This window comes from Monodelphis domestica, chromosome 4 (assembly GCF_027887165.1).
Source record: "Monodelphis domestica isolate mMonDom1 chromosome 4, mMonDom1.pri, whole genome shotgun sequence".
NCBI classification, from domain to species: domain Eukaryota; kingdom Metazoa; phylum Chordata; class Mammalia; order Didelphimorphia; family Didelphidae; genus Monodelphis; species Monodelphis domestica.
In genome coordinates, this window is record NC_077230.1 from 412,746,480 (window position 1) to 412,770,217 (window position 23,738).

Consider the following 23,738-nt stretch of genomic DNA (forward strand, 5'->3'; position numbering starts at 1 on the left):
ATGGCCAGGGAGAACCTCTTTTCTATTTGAAATTTTGACATTCATTTTTAAAAGGCCTTCTCTGACTGTTCATTAAAAAACAAACAAAAAAAAACCCACAACAGAATTTTCTTAAGTTATAGCCTGCTTTTCTTCAATCTAATTTCCTTCCTTATCAAAGATTTATTGTGAGGTTAATTCTTGCATGGTAATCCTAAAAGAATGTGAAGATGCTAGATTCAGGAAATAAAGTAAAATAAAGACTAAAACTTACTTCCCAAGAATTACTGGTTTGTGAGGTCATAATTTTACCTAAATCCAGATCTTTAATGCCATCTCTGGCCTAAAGTATCAAGGTAAAATACACAAACTACAGGCGTACGTAACAATGTATTAGGCTATGAACACAGTGAAAAAATCAATGAAACAATTGAATGAGACAGACTTTTAAGAGATATTCATTGAAATTGACTGATTACTGAAAAATGGCAACTGAGCTGCCTATCCAACATAAATAAATCAATGAGCATATATTAAGCATCTGCTATCCTAACATAGAATTCAATTATATAATATTCAATACAGCCCCAAATAATCTTGCTTTAAATAAGACATTAGTTAGATATCCATTTTTTTAACCCTTACCTTCCATCTAAGAACGGATATTGAGGTATTCTTCTATGGCAGAAGAGCAGTAAAGGCTAGGTAACTGGGCTTAACTGACTTGTAACTGGTAACATAGCTAGGAAGAGTCTAACGTCACATTTGAACTCAAGATCTCCTGTCTCCAGGCCTGGCACTCTACCCACCGAGTCACCTAGCTGCCCAGTTCTCACCTACCTGTAATAGATAAACTCTAATCATGTAGATGAAACTTAGTCCCAAAGTTACAACCCATCGCACAGCTGTATAAGGAGTAGATTTGTCTAACCAGGACTGGTATATCTAAAACGACAAAATGGTTAAAATATATTAAATAGCTACTATAACTTCTGTTAAGGTTTTACTTTAGTATAAATCTTATTTTTGCTACATAACATGCACCAGAAACATAATTCATTTTTTTTAAACCCTTAACTTCAGTCTTAGAATCAATACTGGTATTGATTCCAAGGCAGAAGAGTGGTAAGGGCTAGGCAGCAGGGGTCAAGTGACTTGCCCAAGGTCACAAAGCTAGTAAGAGTATGAGGCCAAATTTGAACCCAGGACTTTCTGTCTCTGGGCCTGTCTCTCTTAACCACTTGAGCCACCTAGCTGCCCCCTTCATTCATCTTTAAACACACACACACACACACACACACACACACACACACACACACACAATTAGATCACAAATTAATCAACAATAAAAAGTAAACATAGATTTTGCTATTAAAAATTCATCAGCAAAGTTCATCTTGGACTTCTACTCAAGGTTATCTAATTAATGAAATTAAAAAACTTGAAACAAGCCAACTCATTATGTATTTTTTTGAATAATTTCAATTTTTCTTCCCCCCCCCAAATAATTTCATGTAATTCCTGAAATTCATTACTAGGCCCCAGCATTTTTCAAAAAAGGAAAATGGACACTTCAATTCATTTTTATTCAATGTAGAAAAAACACATACAATTTGGAGACCGATTATAAATTATTACATATTCATACAAGTACATATATATGCAAATAAATCCTAATGAGCAGCAATCTTAATTAAAAATGTCATTATACATAATTATACATTATAATTATATAATTACAAATATGTTAATGCTCTTTAACACCACCAACAGCAGAGGGCCAGCAAATCCAAGGATTGGATTAAATCTTGAAAGCCAAGTTTTTAAAATAAATTTGCATGTCTTATATGAAATTGTTGGCTGAACTCATGCAATTCAAATGTACTTTGAAATGTGGTTTCATTTTTATTGGCCAGAGAGCCTAAATATCAACATGCACAGGTGCCCCAATATTAAAGCCAAAGCCTTCCTTCAGCAATGCCTCTCTTCTCCTCAACATCTATCTAGATTCATCCATCCTTTTACATTGGGCTGGCTTCTGGAACAGGTTCCCATAAGATCAGTGAGTCCTTACTGTCACATCCAATGCCCTCTTTTCTATCCTTAATCTTGACTGGTCTCTGTAGCATATGCCCCAAGCAGACTACCCCATCCTTCCGGATGCCTTCATTTATTGTCTCTACGTAGAAGACTCTCAAGCACAAGGCCAATCTGAATGTTTAACTATACTGTGACTTGATCCTGCTGTCCTAAGTCAGGAAAACCATCATCCCTTTGGATCCTCATTCATTCCTATATATCCTTTCAGGTCCAACACCAAGTCTATCTCTTACCAATTCTCTAATAACTAACCCCCTCACAAATCACATGACCTTTTTTTAATCTCTGGAAAGTTCCAGTATCCTGCTTTCTAAACTTCCTTGAATGTAACTACTTTGTCTTTATTTGTATTTACTTTCTTTCTCTTTATTCTGAATACACTCAGAGATACATTTATGCCTCCCATTGAGGATATAAACTCAAATGTGCAAACAGTCTGTTTCCTATCTTGCCTTCTTATCCCTAGGACACAGCATAGGGGTTGACACACAGTAGGTGCCTCATAAATGCTGACTTTCCAGCATTCATTTCATGTAGTATCCAGTACAATCACTCAGTCATGTCTTGCCCTTTTCCTTGGACTTAATCTTCCAAGGACTGGAATATACCAAGTTAACCCCCTCACAAGCCTAGAGTAGCATTTTACACATAGTTCTTACTTAGTGTTTGTGAATGGATACCCTCAACCTTTCCTGAATTCTAATTTCACTGTCTTGGGTCACCTCCTAGATACCTATCTAGGTAAACACCTATCTAGATAAACAAATGAAGAGTCTGTGAGAGGCTTGAAATTCAACATACCCCAGATTGATCTCACCACCTACCTCCCCACAACCTTCTTTATTTCTGCCTCAAAGCACCATCCTGTGAGCCAGGTATCACCCTTGATTCTTCTCTCAATGCCTCATTTACTAAAACCATCAATTCTGACTCCACAATATCTCTTCAACTTGTTCCCTCAACCTTTACTGTAAAAGTATCATCCTTGTCCAGGTCCTCACCTTTCCTCCTTTTTCTTCTTTCTTTTCAAAGAAACACTTACTTTCTGTCTTAGAATCAATACTAAATATTGGTTCCAAGACAGAAAAGTTGTAAAGAGCTAGTGAGCTGGGGGTTAAGTGACTTTCCCAGGGTCACACAGCTAGAGTGTCTGCAGTCACATTTGAACCCAGGACATCTGTTGCCTCCAGGTCATCATTTCTTAAACTATTTTAACAGCCTCCAGAACAGTTTCTGTGTTCTCCAAGGTATCCTTCCAACAAACACTTATTAAATGTCTGCTGTGTGTAGAGAATTGAAGAAAGATAAAGTTTTAGGTAAGACAGCCCTTCTTGAAGAGCTTAGATTTGGTAGAAAAGAGACCAATATGACTAAGTCACATAACAGTATTATACAAGTGCTAAGTTGAGTTTGGGAAGTAAGGTTGTCACAAACTTAAAGGATGGGGACAGACTTCTGGGGCATGTGAGCTGTGCTTTTTAAGGTTAAGAATTCTAATGAGAAGGGAGGGAAAGCATTCTAGGGACAGAGGACAACCTGAGCAAAGACACAAGAGTGGGACACAATGTGTATAATAGATATCTGGGGCAGGGAGTGTGGGTGGAGTGGAGAATGCATGGAATCCTGCAGCAGGAGCTAAGGATGAAGATGACAGGAGACCTGTAGAGGCCAGGCAGGGAAATCTGGCTAATCTTGGAGCTATGCATGACCAGTTCTCTGCATAAGAATACTTGGATAACTGTCTGAAAAATGGGAGTGTGGAGGAAAGAAGACCAATTAGGCTACTGCAGTACAAACCTTGTGGTAGTGAGGGCCTAAATCATAGGGGAGTGGGTGAAGAGACAGAGACACAGAGTGAACCTTTAGAGTTTCCCCGTTTCCTTCTGAAGTAGAACCTTCCAATTCTGGCCTTCAAAGGCCCTCTACAATGTGGCTTCAATCTTGCTTTCTGGCCTTGTACTTTCACCTTCATGCATTCTATATTATAGGTAACCTGGACTACTTTCCATCTGCTACCTTACTCTACATTCCACCAGTCTCATTATCTCATCATCTCTTCACTAATGGAATGAGCTGGAATGAATGTAATTCCTCCTTTCTCCATCTTTATCTACTCAAGTCCTTCCTTATTCAAAGCATAAGCAAGGTGCCCAAGACCATTCACTCACTATTCCTTAAATCCTTTCTTGAAAGTGCCCTTTGCCCCAAACATCTTCACACATTTGCCTTTGCATTGTACTCATCTCATTAGCCCTTACACCAATTATTCCTCAGCATGTAATGTGTGTTAAACAAATAAATAACTCAGTCAAACAATTATCAACAAATGTACAGGAAATGTCTATCACAAGTGGCTGTAGTAGTGATAAAGAAACACAAACATATCATTCCGGCTATCACAAAACTTATAATCTTGTTAGAGAACCCCAAACCTGAAATTCTCAATAACATAAGAAAAAAATGACAATTTACTATGCATGATAAGAGACCCCTGTCAAAATAGAACTGCTAAATGAATGCAACAACCTATGGAGTTCAAAGAAAAGACTGGAGTGGTGAGGAAGGGCTTCCTAGAGAAAAGATTTATACCATTTCTCAAAGGATGGGCACGATTTAGTTATGGAGAAAGAATCAGTTAGGATAAAAGTTTTTTGTGGACAGCAATAAGACCATTTGGGGAAGTGAAATGTAAACAAATAATTCAAAAATTGGTTGTCCCTCTTTCTGTGGGCAATGAAACTCAGAGGTGCCTTAAACCTATAATTAACCATTTGGGGAATACAATTACAAATAAATGTTCAAAGTAATTAGTCAATTATTTGCTCTTTTAATTACCCACATAAAACAAACCTGTCCAAGTCTTGTGAAAAATCTAAACACCACAGAAGGCTTCCCATGAACAGAATCTCCAACGCTGTCTCCTTCGGACATTCTGTTGCTGCAAATACATACAAAGTATTTATAAGTTAAAGAAACTCAGAATGTTTGCCTGAGTGATATTTATAGGTTTTATTCTCAATAAAAAGTTCCTGGTAGCCACGAAAAAAGTAATCAAGCAATATTTCTTCTAGGGTAAAATAGCAACAACAAACATTCCTTTCTATGTTGGTGTGGGAAAAGGTTCATAGGCTGGGAAAATAAATTGCCCCATAGCTAGCAATATGATTACCATTGTGATCTTGATGCACAAGATATAGCAGATTCTTGGCTCTCTAAAATAAAGACTATCTGCTCAATCTCAGGAAATAAATACAAAATATATAGGCACCTAATATTGCATTTAGGATTTGTAACCTGCCTACTTTCCCAAAATTCTCTCATTCTGTCTCTGTCTCTGTCTCTCTCTATATATACATACGTGTGTGTGAACTTAATTTAAAATAGATGTATTTGATGTTAGAATTGGTTGATGTATTGAACTACTTCTTTCCTCTTTTTTATTCATTGTAAGAGACCCCTTCCACTAGGCAAGGGAGTGGGAGAGATTTTTTGAAATGAAGATGTTAAAAACAGAAAAGAATAACAATTTAAAAATATAAAACAATTTCCTCTTCTAATTTAAAAATAAAAAGTAGCATGTAAAAACAATTTCCTCTACTGAAAACCCAAAGATTCTCTGTTCTATAAATCAGTTTCATTCTTAGCATTTAAAGACAAAATATCATTATACTTCCTGGAAGCCATCTCAGGTTTCTACTTGGTAAAACAAAGGCAACAATATCTGGTTTTTTTTTTTATCAACTTCATTAGGTTAACTGTCAAAGTATGAAGACTACCCTAAATGAATGTTATTCAGCAGCAGGGGGACCTAGTAATAATAACCTGTACCCATTTTGAAGATAAAAAGCCCTATCATCATCACCTATCACTAATAAAAAGTGAGAAATAAAATTTAACCCAGTCCCTCCCTTTATCAAACTCTTTAAACTAAGGGAAATGACCCACTCAGAATACATTCCCTTAAAAGTTTCTACCATGTAAATCTGTCAGCTCCAGAGGATTGATTCAGATCTTTAAAACAGATCAGGATGGACTCTGAGCAGTTCAACTGTGCCACATCATCAAGTTTACATGATTAAAAAAGTTCTGAAACACTCTATACTATTACTTCCGGGATCTATCACCCATGGGTGGAACGAAGTAATCTTGCACAATCTTAATAAAAGCTATGTCAGCTTTAGGTAAATAAAACTGAGTAAAAGTGTTAAGTTGAGGTTGTATCTGAAATTTTTGAAGAAACTTCAATTTCATTAACATTTGAGAAGAGGCCAAAAAAAAAGCAGTTTTAAAGAGTTAGGACAAACAGGTATCTGGGAGTAGCTTTCCTACTAGATCTGCTAAAGTCTAGGATAGGATTAGTTTTGTAATGGCTTTGAAGCCTATTTAGTGAGGCTAAGGTCTAGGTCTAGGACAAAAAAGGCTTGGTCTAATCATTTGTCTAGCCTTTTAAAATTACTTTCTAGACAAATGTATTACAAGTTGCTAGCTCTCTGAAATTTTTTTTTTAAACTTTCTAGTTAGGTAATTGTTGTTCAGTCATTTTTCAGTCACGTCCAACTCTTTATGACCTCATTTGGGGTTTTCTTAGCAAAGATACTAGAGTGGTTTGTCATTTCCTTCTCCAACTCATTTCACAGATGAGGAAACTGAGTCCAACAGGATTAAGTGAATTGCCCAAGGTCAGACAGCTAAAGTCATGGGCTCAAGTCATCCTAACTCAAGGTTCAGTACCCTTATCTCCTTCACCACCTGCCTACACCTGAAGGCAACTGTGGCAGTTTAAAAAAGAAAACTTGCTGGGTGACATATTTGATAAAATGCCTAGAAATCTGAATACCTAAGGTACTACCTTATCTATCACTGTATTTGAATGGTTACAAAAAGTCCTCTGGAGGTTAAGCATTAAATGGTTAAGCATTTGGGGACATCTCCACATCTTCACTCAGTTTTAAAAAGGTATTCAATGACTATTTGGGCAAGGGAAGAAAAATCATTAAATCCTGTTCCAAAGAGCATTTCACAATATAAAGACATAAGACAAAATGCTTCAAGATATAGTTTCTTATAATTTTAGGTGCAATGTCTACAGAACTTTTTCTACCTAAAGAAAAAAAAAGCTATTTTCAAAATACCAACAATGAATGTTTCAAATAGGTTAAAATCCCAGAGTGAACTGGAAAATTTCAGGAATTTCCAACTTGAAGCATACGAATCTCACAAAAAGCAAGCACTAGTCTCAGTCATTTTTAGCTCCTGAAGTGAACAAATAAGTTGAGCTATTTGTTTTACAGATAAGGGCCTTAGTTTTGAGGTTATAATAGGTGACTTTTGATACACCCTAGAAATAAAAGTGGTCCTGAGAATTTTCAGATTGATGAACAGGTTATAACAGTCCCTTAAAAAAGAAATCAATGGACTGGAGGGCTTAAATCTTAAAATTAAAAGATTTAGTTGATATCTTTATTTCTATGGCAACTGCATTAATGAATAAGGTAAGGCTTTACATACAATGCAGCTTTTTAAAGTAAAATACAAATACCAAAAGTTTATTCTGTTTTGAAATGAAAAGAAATAAAGCCAATATAACGGGGTTCATAAAACTTAGGAAGCAGTCTATGTTAACAGCCCTAGTGTTGAGTTATATTGCTCCAACAAGCAAAATCTCTGTTCTTAGTTTGACCAATGAAGAAATTACATTAAATTCAACCATTATTAAGCTTCATATATAAGCAACAAAGCTACAAACAGAAGTCCACTACCTTTGGTTTGGCAAACATTGCTGCTGCGATTGAGTAATGAGTCCACATAACTATCTAAAACTCCTTTACAACATTACAGCATTTTTTGGACAACTGTTTTTCCTTTTCAGCAACACAGTTGTTCACATAGCCTATTAAAACAATTAAGCTCTCCAGACACGAAGTTCCCAAATGTTCTTAGTCCACAGATGATGATACACAGTTTATGGGGGAGACTGGGCTCAAACTGATCTAATGATTGTCTTGGCAGTTTTATATGCACATGCACACACAGAGATATACTATAGTATCCCATATATAACATGTAGTATACATCCACTAGAGTACACATATGTATAGGCATACCCAGCATTTACATATATATGCACACGTTATATGTAGTAAATATGTGTATTATCAATCAATATTTATTAAGCACCTACCGTATATCAGGCACTATGCTAAGCTTTGTTCTTTTGGGGTGTCCTGTTATGTATGTATGGGTATACACAGACTAGATAGACTGCCACACTCTATGTGCTATGTGCTTATCTAGGCACCCCGTCTGTCTGTGTGTCTCCATCTGTCTGTCACTAAAGTCTTAGTGCAGTATCTATACTACACCACACAACGCACCTCTTGCCTCTCACGCCCCCACCGCAGTTTACACACGTGTGTGCCCGGGCCCGCTCGCGCGCGCACACACACGCGCGCACACACAGGCGCAGTCACACGAATGCACAAGCTCGGTCTCCGGGCTCACCCAGGCTACAGCCAACCCCGGAAAAGAGATAAAAACGTGACGTTTCACGCCAGGGATCAATGCCGTCTCCTTCGGACACTCGGTCCAAGGGGCCTCGCAGAAGATCCGCAGGCAGTCGTCCCCGTTTTGACATCGGGCATCCCAGCCGGGTCGGGCCGGGAGGGGCGCGGTCGCTGGCCCGTCCCTCACCTCTTATCCCTCCTCCCCCCCGCCTGGGTCCAGGCTCTGCTGCAACCTCCAGCTCTGCCTCGAGCAGGCTGTCAGCTCCCGGGAAAGAAGGAGGAGCCGCCGGCGCTGCGCTAGGCCTCAACCTAAACCCTGACCCGAGCCCGGCCCCGCCGCCACGCAGCCGCCCGGTCCCGGCCAGGCCCCAGGTCCCGGCCCCGGCCCCGCCTCCCTCGGCGCCAGTCCCGCACCTCGCTGTGCCGCTGCGGCTGGGCCACGACTCCCCTCAGGGCCACGGGAAGGAGGAGGAGGAGGAGCGGCCCTGCCGCCGCCGCCGGTTCGCTGGCTTCGGGAGGCTGCCGCCCGGCACTTCCGCCCCCCAGCCGCTCCTCCCGGGCATCCAAGATGGCGCCCCACAGGAGGCGGGTCTGCCGGCTGCCAGATAGTTCCGCTTCCGGCGTCGGCAGCCGAGCCGTTGGACCCAGCAGGACCCGCCGCCGCCTACGGGGACTGGAGAAAGAGGAAGAGGGTGCCGGGGGAGGGCCGCACAGGCGCAGTGAGCTCTCTGGAAGCCTATTTTTCCTTAACCCCCACCCCCCACCCCCTAATCCCTTCCCCTCCCACCCTCCCCGTTCCCCTCCTCCTCCACCGCTAGGTCATCCCCCAAGTAGAAACTGAAGCCCCGCCCCTAGCAACCAAACATCCAATAGGAGGAAGGAGTTCAGTTGTTAAGGCAAACTGTGGCCGGCAACATGGCCGAGGCCGGTAAGGAGCCTGACGACTCCCGCCCACTTTACCAGGGCTCGACGCGGAGGATGGTGCGGGACGGTAACTGCTGTGTAGGGGAGGCCCTCGGGGTCCCGGCGGAGGAAGGGGGGATTTGGACTTGATGAATAGACAGGCAGTAACCTGAGACCCCTTACCACTCTAGCCCGGCCTAGACCTTCCCTTATAGCTCCCAGACCTCTCCTCTTCCCCAGACTCCCACTCATAGGCCCAAGCCCTACCATTTTAGCTCTCAGAACCGCATTACACCCAGACCCCTCCCCCTCATGGGCCCCAGACTTTTCCTCTCACAGACCTAAGATCTCTCTCCTTTCCCAGATCCACCTCCTCTAGCCCCCAGGCCCTACGATTTTAGTCCTCAGACCCCTCATAACCCCCAGACGTCTTTCCCTCGTAGCCCCCAGAATCTTCATAACTCCTAGAGGCCCCCCTCCTTACCATACCCAGCCCACTCCCTCCAATAGTCTAGATCCTACCCACTGGACACTCCGTCGCATAAACCCCAGGCTCTTTTCGGAAAACTTTATAGTGCCCTGAACACTCATGATCCCCACACCCTTCTCCTTTATAAACTCCGCCCCTCTCAACCCCAAGACCCTTTCCTCTCTCAAACCTCCTTCATTCTGAACCCCTTCCAGACTCCTACCAACTTCTTTCTTCCCTCTCAGACCCCTTCCCCCACCTCCTTTTGCTCTGGTCTGGCCATAGCTAGAATAGTGAGCCCCCTTCTGGGGCTACAAATCGATCCTGGGATCACTGGGTCATGAAGGGATGGTAGACACCCTCTGATCTCAGAACCCTCCATTGTGCCCCTAGAACCCTGCTGGATCCCTTCCCCCATCCTGCCATACCCTGCCTCTTCCTCTCCTATTTCTTAGTCCCTCCTTCCCCTGAACTTCCATTATCAACCCCACCTCTCTGCACTGATCAGACAGACCCCTCTGGGACAATTGTCTCCACTGCCAGGGCTACAAATAGATCTAGAGGATGAGAGGTTTAGAGGAGGAAAGGAGAAGCCTGGATTTGGAGTCCTGATCTGGGTTCAAACCTAACCCTTACACCCCCTATCTGTGTGTCCTTGGTCAAGATACATCTCTGGGTCTTAGTTTGCTTCTCTGTAAAATGAGAAGATTAGACTAGATGACTTCCAAGTTTCCTTACAGCTTATATCACTGGCCTTATATTCCCTCCCTTACTCCTCCTCCATCCAGAAGGACGGCTTCTTTCCCCTTCAACATTCCTTTCTTTCAATCTGCCTTGTTTCTGCCACTCTTTCCCTTCTCCTATTTTCCAAGAGCTCCTCTTTTAAAGAGGCTACACCCCACACATCCACCCAGCTTGCATGTGTGCACTTGTGTGCCTTTCTCCCCACTGACATAGTCACAATTCTAGTACAAGGAAGTCCTCATTACCTCTCATTTGCACTCCTATGCTATCTTTTTGAACAATAGCCTAGCCCCAAACTCTCCCCAATTAGCCACCAAAGTGACTTTCCTAAATAGAACAATAGCTTTAGTGGCTCCCTCTTCCAGAACTCCAGAGACTTCTCAGTTCGGGCCTTTCTTATCTTTCCAGGTTTCTTTTGCTTTACTTCCACCTACAAACCCAGAGATCCAGCAACACTGACCTAATTTAGTTTCTCCATCTCCTGTTTCAGTGCCTTTGCCCCAGGGCCTCTGCATGCTTACAATGCTCTGCCCAGGCCTGACCTCTGCACTCACCTCCCCTGTCCTTTCAAGACTAAACTCAAATCCCACTTACTATAGGGTGTCTTTACCAATCTCCCCCCAACCTGACCCCATGCCAGCCACTAATGCCTTCTCTCCAAGATGAACTTCTATATATTCTTTATCTCATTATTCCCTCATTAGATCGCAAGCTCCTTGAGGGTAGCAGGAGCAGTGGGTTAGCACAGTGCTGACACAGAGCAGGTGCTTGTTGACTGACAGTAATTGTCTATTGATATCAATTAGCCAATCAGACTTAATTAGCCTATAGGAATGGTATTGACTAAGATAGTGTAGTAAGAACTACAGCTGGTGTAAACATCCCTCTCAAGCTGAGGACCTACTCTCCCACAGGTGTACTCAGAGTTCTAGGGAAAATGGGCTCAAATTCAGAGCACATGACACAGCAAATGGGGTCACTTATAGCTCCTGGGAGTCTTCTGCTAGAAGTCCATTTCTTTCCCTTGATAGTGTACTTAAGAAGTTTCTAATTGGCATGATGTAGACTCCCAATATAGACCTGAAGCTGCTTTTCTTCAGTGGGTCTATAATGTCCTGTGTTCCTAATGGGAACCTTGCTTTTCCAGGGACACTCTTGCAAAGTCCACACATTTTCTGACCTTTCAAAATTCACAAATAATTTGGTAATAGGTAATAGGTCCTGACCACCCTCAATGGAAGCCCCAGTCCTACAAATCCCTGTAGGAGAAGCCAAAAGACACAGGCAATCACCTGACTCATGGGAACATCTCTACTCCCAACCCCCAGCACTCTTTCTTTGTGTGTTGGTAGTAGAAAGGGTAAGTTTTGTGCTGCCTGGAAAATCTGGTTATAGAACATAATCAGAAAAAAGCACTTGGAGGTGAAAATAGCTGAAGAGCCATCCATTTAGCAGTTGGTCTGAATCCATCCTGCTCTCTCACAAGAAGGCTAGCCTATTTTTTTGCATTGTTTACTTATATAAAGTTTATAGGATCACTAAAACAGGAAGGAACCTTAGTACAGCAAACAAAACAAAGAAAACAGAGTCAGTTGACAAGCCAGGCCTGGAGTCAGGAGGGCCTGGGTTCAAATTTGATCTCAGATACTTCCTAGCTATGACCCTGGGCAAGTCACTTAACCCCCATTTGTCTAGCCCTTGCCCTTCTGTTTTTGAGTTGTTTCTAAGACAGAACATGAGGATTTTAAAGGGAAGAAAGAAAGGAGTGGTGAGAGAGAGAGAGAGAGAGAGAGAGAGAGAGAAAGAACTGTCAAAAGAGCAATATACACAATGACTTCCAACAATATAATCATTGAACAGAAAAAAAACAAATAAAAACTGATCAATCATGATAGTCAAGATTGGCATCATATTCTGAAAGCTAAAGGAAAAAAAAGGATTATTTTTTATTAATCTTTTCCACCCCTCTCCTATACTTTGCAAGGATGTTTGTTGGGAAGTATGTATAGTGTCAAAATAAAATATGAATAGGGCTGAATCTCATCTTCCTATCCTTGAAGGTCTATTAAGTTCTTTCTTAGATTTTCTTTTTTGTTCCTTATAAATCTGACAAACGAGAATATATATATATATATATTTTTAAACCCTTATCTTCCATCTTGGAGTCAATACTGTGTATTGGCTCCAAGGCAGAAGAGTGGTAATGGCTAGGCAATGGGGGTTAAGTGACTTGCCCAGGGTCACACAGCTAGGAAGTGTCTGAGGTCAAATTTGAACCCAGGACTGCTCCTGTCTCTAGGTCTGACTCTCAATCCACTGAGCCACCCAGCTGCCCCCCAAACAAGAATATTTCAAAATACAAAGAATAGAAAAAGAAGGTTCTGCATGAAATCATCTATCTGTTATGTATAGTTTCTTTTTAAAATATTAAATTTTTATTTTTTTTAAAAAGTCTGAACTTAAACACCCAAAAAAGCATTTCCATGCATACAAGTAGAATGCAAAAAGAAAATTGTACATGAAACCATGAATCTCATACGCTAGCTTTTTAAAAATTATAATCATTTTATATTATATTTTGTTATAACATACAACAATATTGTATGCTGTAATTTCAGTTTAACAATTTATTACAAGTATTTCATAATATATAACATGAACATTAATATAATTATAATTATTAATAAATAATTATGTTATCATAATTGAGCATTCTACTTTCAGTACTGTCCTGCTTGCTTCCTTCTGTTCTTTTCTGTTTTTTTTTAAATGTCATAATGGTCCTCTTGTCTTTTTTGGCATCATTTCTAATGCCCATCATCTCAATCCATTAAAAATCAAGCAAAAGAAAAAAAAATTAAAAAAAAAAAGTGTAATCAAGGCAACCAAATGAACCCACATTATAGCCTTATCCAAAAGTATGCCTCTTTCTGCATCTGATTTTCATCACCTCTTAATGCTTCATCACAGGTCCTCTGAAGATGAGGTTTGTCATTGCATTGATTTTGTTTTTTAAGCCTTTCAAACTTTTAAAAATTTTTTACTTTTTTTTAAACCCTTACCTTCCATCTTGGAGTCAATACTGTGTATTGGCTCCAAGGCAGAAGAGTGGTAAGGGTTAGGCAATGGGGGTCAAGTGACTTGCCCAGGGTCACACAGCTGGGAAGTGTCTGAGTTCAGATTTGAACCCAGGACCTCCCATCTCTAGGCCTGGCTCTCAATCTACTGAGCTACCCAGCTGCCCCCAAATTTTTACTTTTTAAAAACCTTTACTGCCCATCTTAGAATCAACACTGTGTATGGGTTCCAAGGCAAATAAGGGCTAAGCAATGGGAGTTACTTTCCTAAGGCCACATGGCTAGTAAATATCTGAAGTAAGATTTGAACCCAGGACCTCCCATTTCCAGGACTGGCTCTCAATCTAATGAACCACCTTACTGCCCCCTCAAAGTTATTTTTGTTTCCTATTTTAATGTTTTGATATAAATTGTTCTTCATCTGCCTACTTCACTCTGCATTAGTTCATGCTATCCAGGATTCTCTGAAATTGTCTCATTTGTCAGATCTTATAGTACAATTCTATTGTATCCCATTCTTACTAGAATTTATTTAGCCATTTTCCAATCATCTAAGAGGTGATCTGAGGAACCCAATTAGATTCTAATTGTTGTCTCTTCTCTCCCATTTCAGTCCCCCCTTTGAAATCTGGAAGTTTGTTTTGCTTGTGACTCATCACTTTCCACTATTATCCTCCCTGTTATTCTTCCCTTCCTTTCACTCCTCTTCTTGTTACCTAGTTGACTACGATATTCTTCAAATCAGTTGTTTTTGGTATTAAGTATCTTGCATTCTCATCTACTTTTTCTCACTCTTTTGATTTTGTTCCAATATTTCTTGCTGTCTTGTGGAGTCACTGATGTTCCACTTAGTATATTCTATTTTTCAGGGAGACTACTTCTTGGGCAAGGTTTGTTTATGCTTTTTCGTCTCAGCTATTTATTTTCCTTCTAGTTCATTTCTCCAGAGTTTTTATTTCATTTTGAATCTCTTCTTCATTTCTGCTAGGTGTTCATGTAGTCTTACTTTTTTATCCCTATGAGTTTCTGCTTTAAAATGTCATGTAGTTTGTAAAATCTACATCAGATTTCTTTGCCATCCCAGGGAGGGGGAAGGGTCAGAAAAAGGGAGAAAATTTGGAACTCAAAAATTTGGGGGGGAAAAATGATTGTTAAAAAATTGTTTTTACATGTAACAGGGAAAAAATAATAAAATAATATTTTAAATGTTACATAGTTACTCTCTCCTTTTGAGGGGAGCTAGGATTTACAATAATTTTTTTCTACCAGTTGATGTTTGCAATGATTTATTTATCCCTCTAGCTTGACTTCTAGAAATCAGGCTTTGTGTCTCTGCTAGGCTCTGCCCCTATTGTCCTTTTGGATTAATTGGGCACAGTAATATAACCTGGCAGATGCTCAGCAACTAGCTCTCTGAAGAAACTGTACAGAGGACACACTCCAGTTAAGCAGTTTCTCCCTCACTTTAAATCTAGAGCAGAGGTTGGCAGACTGTGTTGCCTATGGGCCAAATCTGGCCCACCACTTGTTTTTGGATGGCCCGTGAGCAAAGGATGGTTTTTACATTTTTAAATGGTAGAAAAAATCAAAAGAAGAATATTTATTTCATGACACATGAAAATTATATGAAATTCAGATTTCAATGCCTGTAAATAAAGTTTTATTGTAACTCATTCATTTTATGCCACAGTGCTATGGACAGTGGAGTGGAGCTCTCGTTGCTTCCCCAGCTGGACATACAATACAATTTACAGTAATGCAGTTATAACTTGGCAGCACTTTGAGGGTCATATATACCGTGACGGTTTATTATTTTTTATTACTAGTGCATATCATGTCAAAAGAAAAAAAAAGATTATTGCAATTTTTTGAGCTCCCAGCTGAGATTGAGAAATTTTTCAGAACAAGTTCAGCCATCAATTACTGTCATCAGACACTGAAGCTTTGGAAATTAACTTTTTCTGCCAACTTGATCATGTTTCTTAATGAATTCAACAAAAATTATGAGTCAAAACAGTGTTTGTGTGCAAAACTTATACATGCAATAAAGTCAATTCTATGACAACTAACATTGAATTGAGTGATATTAAGCAGCTCTATCCACTTTCTGTGCTGTCAGAAGTTAAAACAAGAAACAAGTTCCTTCTTCCCACACAAATTTTCAGCTTCAGCACTATTCTGGGAATCCAGAAGAGAACTCTACCATGTCAATGAGAAACTTTTTAAGTGTTTAAGTGAAGGGAAGAAAAGGACTTTGAGCAAAAATCCTCCAGGAGCTATGAGTTACCCCTTTTGCTATATCATGTTCTCTGAGATTGAGCCCATTCTGCCCAGGACTCCTTGTGGGAAAGTGGGTCCCCAGCATGAGGGAAATGTTTTATGCCACCTATAGTTTTTGCTCTACTACCTTAGCCAATACCCACTCTTAAAGGCTAATTCAATCTTGGTTGGCTAATTGATATCAATCATTGGAACAAAGCACAGTATTGGGATTTCATGAGCTATATATGTTAAAAAAAAATACCCTAACCCTTTGGAATTATACCAAGAATCTGAGGGGAAAACTAGCCAACTGCCCCTGGAGGGGATCTCCTGCCATTGTTAATGGGAATTTGGAAAAATAACCCCAGAGCCTGAGCTGTATTTTTTTTATCTCCTTCATTAACTTTCTTCTCTTTCAGACCTCCCCACTCCAGAACTCTCTCATTTGTTACAAACAAGGGTAGCTAAGCAAAATCAATCATACACTGGCCATGTGTGAAATTATTTGTCTCATTTACACCTCTGCCAAAAAAGTGGGAAACTTTATCCTCCATCATTTGGAGTAAAGACTGATCATCGCATTGATCAGGTTCCTTAAATCTTCCAAAGCATTTTTGCTTACAATGTTATATTCATTGCATATTATAGTTCTGATTTCTTCAGCCTTTCCAAGTTTTTCTGACTCTATCCCATTTGTTGTTTCTTATGGCATATTAGTATTCCAAAATATTCCTGTGCTACATTTGACTTTACCATTCCTCAGAGGATGGGAATCCATGTTGTTTCTAGTTCTTTGCTATAACATTTTGTATATCTGGCACCTTTCACTGTGTCGTTGATCTCTTTGGACATATGCATAGGAGGTAGATGCATAAGGTTTATTGCCAAGTCAAGAAGGCATGCGTTGTTTAGTGACTTTTCAGCTACCATTCCAGAATTGTTGGACCACTTCGCTATACTGACAGTTTATTAGCATGCTTGTCCTCTCACAGTTCCTCCAAGTCATCATTTTTTTTTGTTTTCTTTTATAATTGAAGGGGTGAGGTGGCACCTCAGAATCGCCTTAATTTGTAAGAAATTTAATCTCTCTTCTTATTGGTGATATGGATTATGCTTTTATATGATCACTGATAGTATTAAAAAAAACAGTGTAAAGATACAGATGCCCCATCCTCAGAGGGAACAACTAGACAAGCCCCTTCCTCTCTCCTGAGTTCCACTATCATCCTGTCAACTTCATACTAGACATTCATTATCTTCCCCCATCCAACGCTTCCTCTCCACCACTGTTATCCGCAGCCCACATTCTTCTGAAATTGACTCTTTGCCAAGCATACCACCATCTCCCAAGTTTGCAGCTTAGTATTATAATTCTCCCACATAGGGACTCATACTCAGGCTTATTGTTTCTACCTCCCACAGAATCAGTTCCGTGTAAATGTTTGCTGAATTAAATATTTAAAAGGTACAGGGACTGACTAAACAATTTAAGTTAGTCCATGAGGAAAACACTGGTTGGTTCCTACTGGAAATCACCAAAGCTCCTCCTTCTCTAGTGCGGGCTAAGAGGATTGAGTCTATGAGTTATTTGTAGAGAGAGGATAATGGAACCTGTGGGAACCTGTGAGGTTATCGAGTAAAAACAGCATGGAGAGAGGAGGAGAGAGGGAGGATGCCCACATTTAGGGGACATCTTATGGAGCATGGATGGACCAAGGAGATTTTGGTAGATAGGCAGGAAGAATGAGAATCAAGATTCCATTCCATTCAGGGCAGCTAGGTAGCATGGTGGGTAGAACACTGGGCTAGGAGTTGGGAGGACCTGGGTTCAAATCCAGCCTCAGATACTTCCTGGCTGTGTGATCCTGAGCAAGTCACTTAATCCTGTCTGCCTCAGTTTCCTCACCTATAAAAGGAGAAGGAAATGGCAAACTATTCTAGTATCTTTACCAAAAAAACTCAAAAAAAAGGTCATGAAGAGTCAGACAAAAAGCAACTAAAGGACAACATTACATGCTAGGAACAGTGCTAAGCCTACAATAGAGGGACAACATACCAAAGGTAGCCAGAAGGATACACCAAGGGGTAGACTATCACATTCTGTAGACCTGAAACCAGGCAGAAATAGACATGGGGAGCAGAGCATGCTGGAAGCCCACTAGCAGACCTCCTGAAGGAAAGGGTTTGGGAGAGGTTGGGTCCTCCACTGCCAGACCTGTCATGGGGAGGGGAGGGTGCCAATGGAGGTTGGGGTCTGAGGCTGGGAGCCACCTGGCAATGAGGTCAGAGGGATATCCTGGCAGAGCAGCAGATGCAGAATGGAGAAAGCAAGTGAAATTAGTGAAACATAAACTCCTCAAGGGCAAGGATACCTTCATTTCTGGCTTCATATTCCCAGCCTGGATATATTGCCTAGCCCCTAGGACAGCAATGGTAAACCTATGGCACAGGTGCCAAAGAAGGCATGCAGAGCACTCTCAGTGAGGACATGGCCACCCTCCCCCCATCCCCAGAGTTTGTTAATGGAAAGGCAGAGGGCCTCTGGTGGAGCTGTTCCCCTTCCCCTCTCCACCCAGTCAGAGGACATTTTTTTACATCCCCCACCCCTCTGCTCAATAGCTCAATGGGAGCTCTTCCTCCCTTCTCTGTGTGGAACAGGTGGGGCATACCTAGCATGGGGGGGAGGCAAGGCACTCCATTTTTAAAAGATTCACCATCAAATGCTTACTGGATTGAATTGAAATGCATCTGGCCTCTTTCTGTCTTCAGGTTATGGGCACTATATATATCCAAATACTTTCTTCCGGTATGAAGGAGAATGGAAAGATGGAAAGAAACATGGTAAGACCACAGCGATATAGCCATTGTCAACATAGAATGAAAACTGGTTCATATTCAAATAAAAATGGAAAAAAAAAGCCGCTTTTCAAATTTCTAACATGATAGCAATTTGGGGACTCTAGTTATCCTGTCTCAAATGACGACCAAGAGGGGCAGCTAGCTAGCTCAGTAGATAGAGAGCACCAGGCCTGGAGTCAAATCTGACCTTGATCTCTTCCTAGCTGGGTAACTCTGGGCATTTAACTCCTATTCCCTAGACTTTACTACTCTTCTGCCTTGGAACTGACACTTGTATCAATTCTTTTTTAAAATGTAATTTTATTATCATTCAAAACCCACTTCCATATTGGTCATTGTTATAAGAGCACACTCATACATAATCAAAATCCCCAAATAAAAACCATAAATACACTAATGTGAAAGATCGTATGTTTTAATCTGTATCCATCTGACCAACAGTTCTTTCTCTGGATACCTGTATCAATTCTAAGAGAGAAGGTAAGGATTATTTGTTAAATGGCAATCTAGGAAGCTGGAAAATGAGAGATTTGTAAACCAAAGTCCAGAAGAATTATTTGTAGGATGCTTCGTAATTGGCATCCTTTTCTATGAATCAAGTCTATATTGTGTCCTTTCTGAGACCATATAGAATACCACCATTCCCACTCAAGTTCCATTTGACTCTCTTGCTCCATAACTTGTTTTCTCAAAGCTTTACCTGGGTGAAGGACTTAACATCATTTTTTCTTTATTCATCCTTTGATATTATCATGGTTATTGAGCAGGTTTTCATTTTGTCCTTGTACTAAGAGATATAACAATCATTGAATGCATGTTCTGAGGGCGTTTCTAGGACGACTCCCAATGTTCTTGAAGGAGTCTTAGCTAAATATTAATTGTGTTTTAATGCCTTTATCATCATCCTACACATTTGAGACACAACGATATCAAAATGCTTAGTAATATTTTGGTTAGCATTGTGAAAATATCTGGACTGCTATGTTTTCTGTGGACTGCTCTATATTGCAGTGACTTTTCCAAGGTCACATATTTGACTTCGTGGTAGGCCCACAAAAAAAGGGCCAATAAATCTTGAGATTGAGTTCCCAGCTCTAAAACCTGAGTATTTACCCACAGAGAGATTTATTGTTATAGATAAGGTCTTCATATTTTACTCAGCTGGAGTTTGAATTACAGTGATGTAGATGAATTGCTTTGCAAGCCTTCAAAATACTAAATACATGTGAACTATTATAATTTCTTTAGGCCATGGAAAATTGCTGCTTAAGGATGGAAGTTACTACGAAGGTGATTTTGCAGATGGTGAGATCATAGGAAAGGGCCGGCGTTATTGGGCATCATCAGGTTTGTTTTCTTTAGAGTATGTTCCTTTTGCTAATCATCATGCCATACTAATGACATCTGTACTGTAAATGGATCCTGGGCTTTTGACAGAGCTAGGAAGGCTTTTCTGTCTGTAACTTGAGATGAAAGGTCTTTTGCAGTGGCTGTGCTCTGTAAGGAACCCCTACATATGGTAGCAGAAACCCTGAGAAGCTCAGTAAATCCTCCATAGACTGACTAGTAAGATTCTCACTTGCTATTGGATTCCATTCAGTTCAACAAGTCTCTTTTGAGTGTCATCATGCCTGACTTTATGTGGATGCCACAGCAGACAAAAGAGGTTATGCCCCAGTTGGCAATGTAGATTTCCCTATCTTACTTTGGAGTGAGGGGAAAGAACAGTTAACCATGTCTTTCTTTTTTCTTTTTTTTTCTTTTCTTCAAGTTATTAAAGTCTGGGCAGCTAGATGGTGCAATAGAAAGAATGCCAGGCCTAGAATCAGAAAGACTCACCTTCCTAAGTTCAAATCCAGCCTCAGGCACTTACTAGTTGAGTGACCCTGGACTTAATCATGTTTGCACCCCCCAAAAATTATTAAAAAACACATTTCATCTATAGGGAAGTAGTACAGAAGGGAAAACAGAAAACTCTTAATGGCAACAATTCTCTTGTGATTATGATCTTAAAAAAAAATCCCTTATCTTCCATCTTAGAATCAATCCTGTATATTGGTTCCAAGGCAGAAGATCAATAAGGGGGTTAAGTGACTTGCCTAGGGATACATAGCTAGAAAGTATCTGAGGTCAGATTTGAACCCAGCAACTCTTTTCTCTACAATGATTCATACATTTTTAAAAACCTTATATTATCTTAGAATTAATACTAAGTAATGTAAAATTTATCCAATAACTCTAAGTATTATATTTCATAAAGTTTCACTTTAGTAATCACTCAAAGTAGGAGAAATAAAAGAACAAAAGTAAAAGCCTGAGTAGAGCCACGTGAGAAAAATTCTCCTGCCTGGTACTCACTCAACCACCACAGCCACGTTTCTGGGAGAAGAGAGAGAGGGTGGGGCTATATTCAAAATATATCCTCCCTACATTAGCACATAACATGAGAAGGAGCATGGAAAGCTTGGAAAGAGAATTCTGGGGAGCAAATTCTAATTATACAATCTATCCTGTGATTCCATTGGGGAACATGCATATAGAAATCTCCCAGATTTACATGCCTAATTTTCCCAGTGAATTAGTACACATAACCAACTTCTATCTCTAAAGATCTTTAACTAGAGGTACATACAATATTACAGTTTCTAAGGGGAAATTACAATAATTTGGGGATAAGAGGGAAATAAAAGAGAAAGAGAACAAAACAAATGATTGCTAGGCACATTGACAAAAAGCCAATAAGGGGGAAAATCCCCTTTGGCATGAGAGTGCACATTCAAAATAAATGTGTTCAACCCCCACACAGTTCAATTCACTACATCCCAAAGTTCATGCTGGATCTTTTGGTGCTGTGTGTGGTTTCTGCAGGCATCTTCATGGCGCCTTCTCCAAAAAGTTCACTTTCTTGATTTGGGGAAGTAGCTAATTTCTTATCCTAAAATTACTCTCAAACAAGAAACACTTTTATAAATCAAGAATTTTATGGCAATAATACAACCCCCCTGAGGAGGGTGTTGACCACCGCAGGTTACATGGCTGAGTTATGAGATATATGAATCAATTGTCAAAAGAAAATTAAAAAAAAATTTTTTTTAAATCCAAATAAAAGAGAAAAAAACTTCTGGATCAAACATAAAATATCAAATTCTCATGTATACAAATTCCAAGTAAGGAAGAATAGACCTATAACAGGTCCTATAATCAGGGCCCAACTAAAGTGATTTATGTTCTGCAAGCCTGTAGTAGCAATTATAACAATGTAGCACTTCCCCATTGGTAGCCAGGACTATAGAAAATTGCCACACCATAAAGAAAAGGGACTAGATTTTGATGCAGAAGGGAAATTGCATTCCCTGGTCTGATTTTACCTTTGCTTTCAGGGATAGGAGAGCCAAAATGGCAGCCAAACTGAGGTACTTGGTAGAAATCTGGATTTGGCATGGGGAAATCCTTCATTTGAGGGTATCAAACAGCCACTTCCTTGAATCCCAAAATAAGTTCAAGTCCTCTGTCTTGGCGCAGAATCTCATCAATACCACCAGGATTGGTTAGTCTCCTTACCCTTGTGCTCCTAGGTACTGTGCAGGTTAACTTTGTGCTCCTTGGGACTGTGTAGTGGCTCTTTTGTGATCCCTTCTCCTGGAATCAGACAATCATTAATCAAAGTCCCATAATATTTAACAATCAATGGCAGGTTTCCAAAGTCTAAAGCTTTTGGGTATGCATTGACATTAGGGCTAATGGACATTTTACTCTTACCCTAGTGTAAAATCAACAAAACATTAATACTGGTAAGATGTGCTTCAAGTACAAAGAGAAAAAAGAAAACCCAAATACTCTATTGTACATACAAGGAAGAACAAAAATTTTTTTTAATAGAAAATATTTAGTTCACAATCAGTGACACACTGTGTAAGCCAAGGAGAGGCACAATACAAAAGTTTCTCACTCAAAAGTGAGATACATTTCCTTTTTAACTTGGCATGACCCACAGTGTGAGTACACATGATTTTCACTTAGTAAGTTTTTTTAAAACAATAGTATAGCCATTCAAAGAAGTAGTAAAATCCCCCAAATCACAAGAGCCCATATAATGATAATATCAAACAAACTCACTATCATTAGGATTCACATGAGTCTTTATAGCCACTTGCTGTGTGACATTTAAAAAAACCTTTGAAGCTAATGGATACTTGTCACAAGTTCTCCAGATCTAGCCAATCTGTCAACCTTGGTGAAAATATTTCTAACAAAGTCTATTATTGCCATCATTCCAAAATTTGGCAGGAGAGCACAGAAAAATAAAAAAGCCCTCTATACTGTTGATTAAAACCTTTTGGGTCTAAAATGTCACCAAGAATCTAGATCATTCTGGTGGAAGGATAGAATAAGCTGAAGAGTTACAAATATAAAAACCCTTCAGGAGCCACCAAGCTCCATGAGAAATTTCTCCCTTTGGGAGTCATCTAGGAGTTACCAAACCCCCTGGGAAAATCTTCCCACCTCCCAGATGAGATTATAACCCATCACAGGGTAACCAAGCCCCTTGGGAACCTCCCTCCTCTGGTATGAGACTGTAACAGCTGTAAAAGGCATGTCTTTATATGTTCATTCCATTGCAATGTGGAAGCAAGGAATACAATAGTGAAAATCACTTCTGATGTCTCATCCATTACATTTTTTATAAATGCAGAGGTGGGGAATACAATAGTGCTTTTGCACTTCAACTACTAAATGCTACAAACAACTCAAAGGTAGGCAAATGATTAGTCAGAAGTAGTGTTGCTACTAGATACCTGAAAATCACTTCTGAAGGCCCTTTAAAATCAATTGAGATTTTTA

The 23,738-nt window shown here is 40.0% G+C and overlaps 2 protein-coding genes across 9 annotated transcripts in view; one reads left to right on the forward strand and one right to left on the reverse strand.

Annotated features, from left to right (window-relative positions):
- The window catches only part of RER1 (retention in endoplasmic reticulum sorting receptor 1), a 20,344-nt gene extending 11,209 nt beyond the window's left edge, over positions 1 to 9,135 (reverse strand). Inside the window, exons 1-3 of the mRNA XM_001366226.4 lie at positions 8,997 to 9,135; positions 4,930 to 5,017; positions 820 to 924 (exon numbers count right to left, since the gene is read on the reverse strand). Of these exons, the coding sequence (XP_001366263.1) occupies positions 820 to 924; positions 4,930 to 5,010 (186 nt within the window). The 5' untranslated portion in view covers positions 5,011 to 5,017; positions 8,997 to 9,135. The remainder of the gene's footprint in view (positions 1 to 819; positions 925 to 4,929; positions 5,018 to 8,996) is intronic.
- A 15-nt stretch (positions 9,136 to 9,150) lies between these two features.
- MORN1 (MORN repeat containing 1) overlaps positions 9,151 to 23,738 on the forward strand; it is a 262,334-nt gene continuing 247,746 nt past the window's right edge. For 5 of the 8 annotated variants that reach the window (XM_056795982.1, XM_056795980.1, XM_056795981.1 and 2 more), the window contains exons 1-3: positions 9,151 to 9,301; positions 18,807 to 18,878; positions 20,145 to 20,243. In XM_056795982.1, coding sequence (XP_056651960.1) covers positions 9,151 to 9,301; positions 18,807 to 18,878; positions 20,145 to 20,243 — 322 coding nt within the window. Of the gene's footprint in view, positions 9,302 to 9,368; positions 9,574 to 18,806; positions 18,879 to 20,144; positions 20,244 to 23,738 lie in introns of those variants that run through there. The other 3 variants (XM_056795984.1, XM_016422177.2, XM_056795985.1) reach the window with 3 other exon arrangements.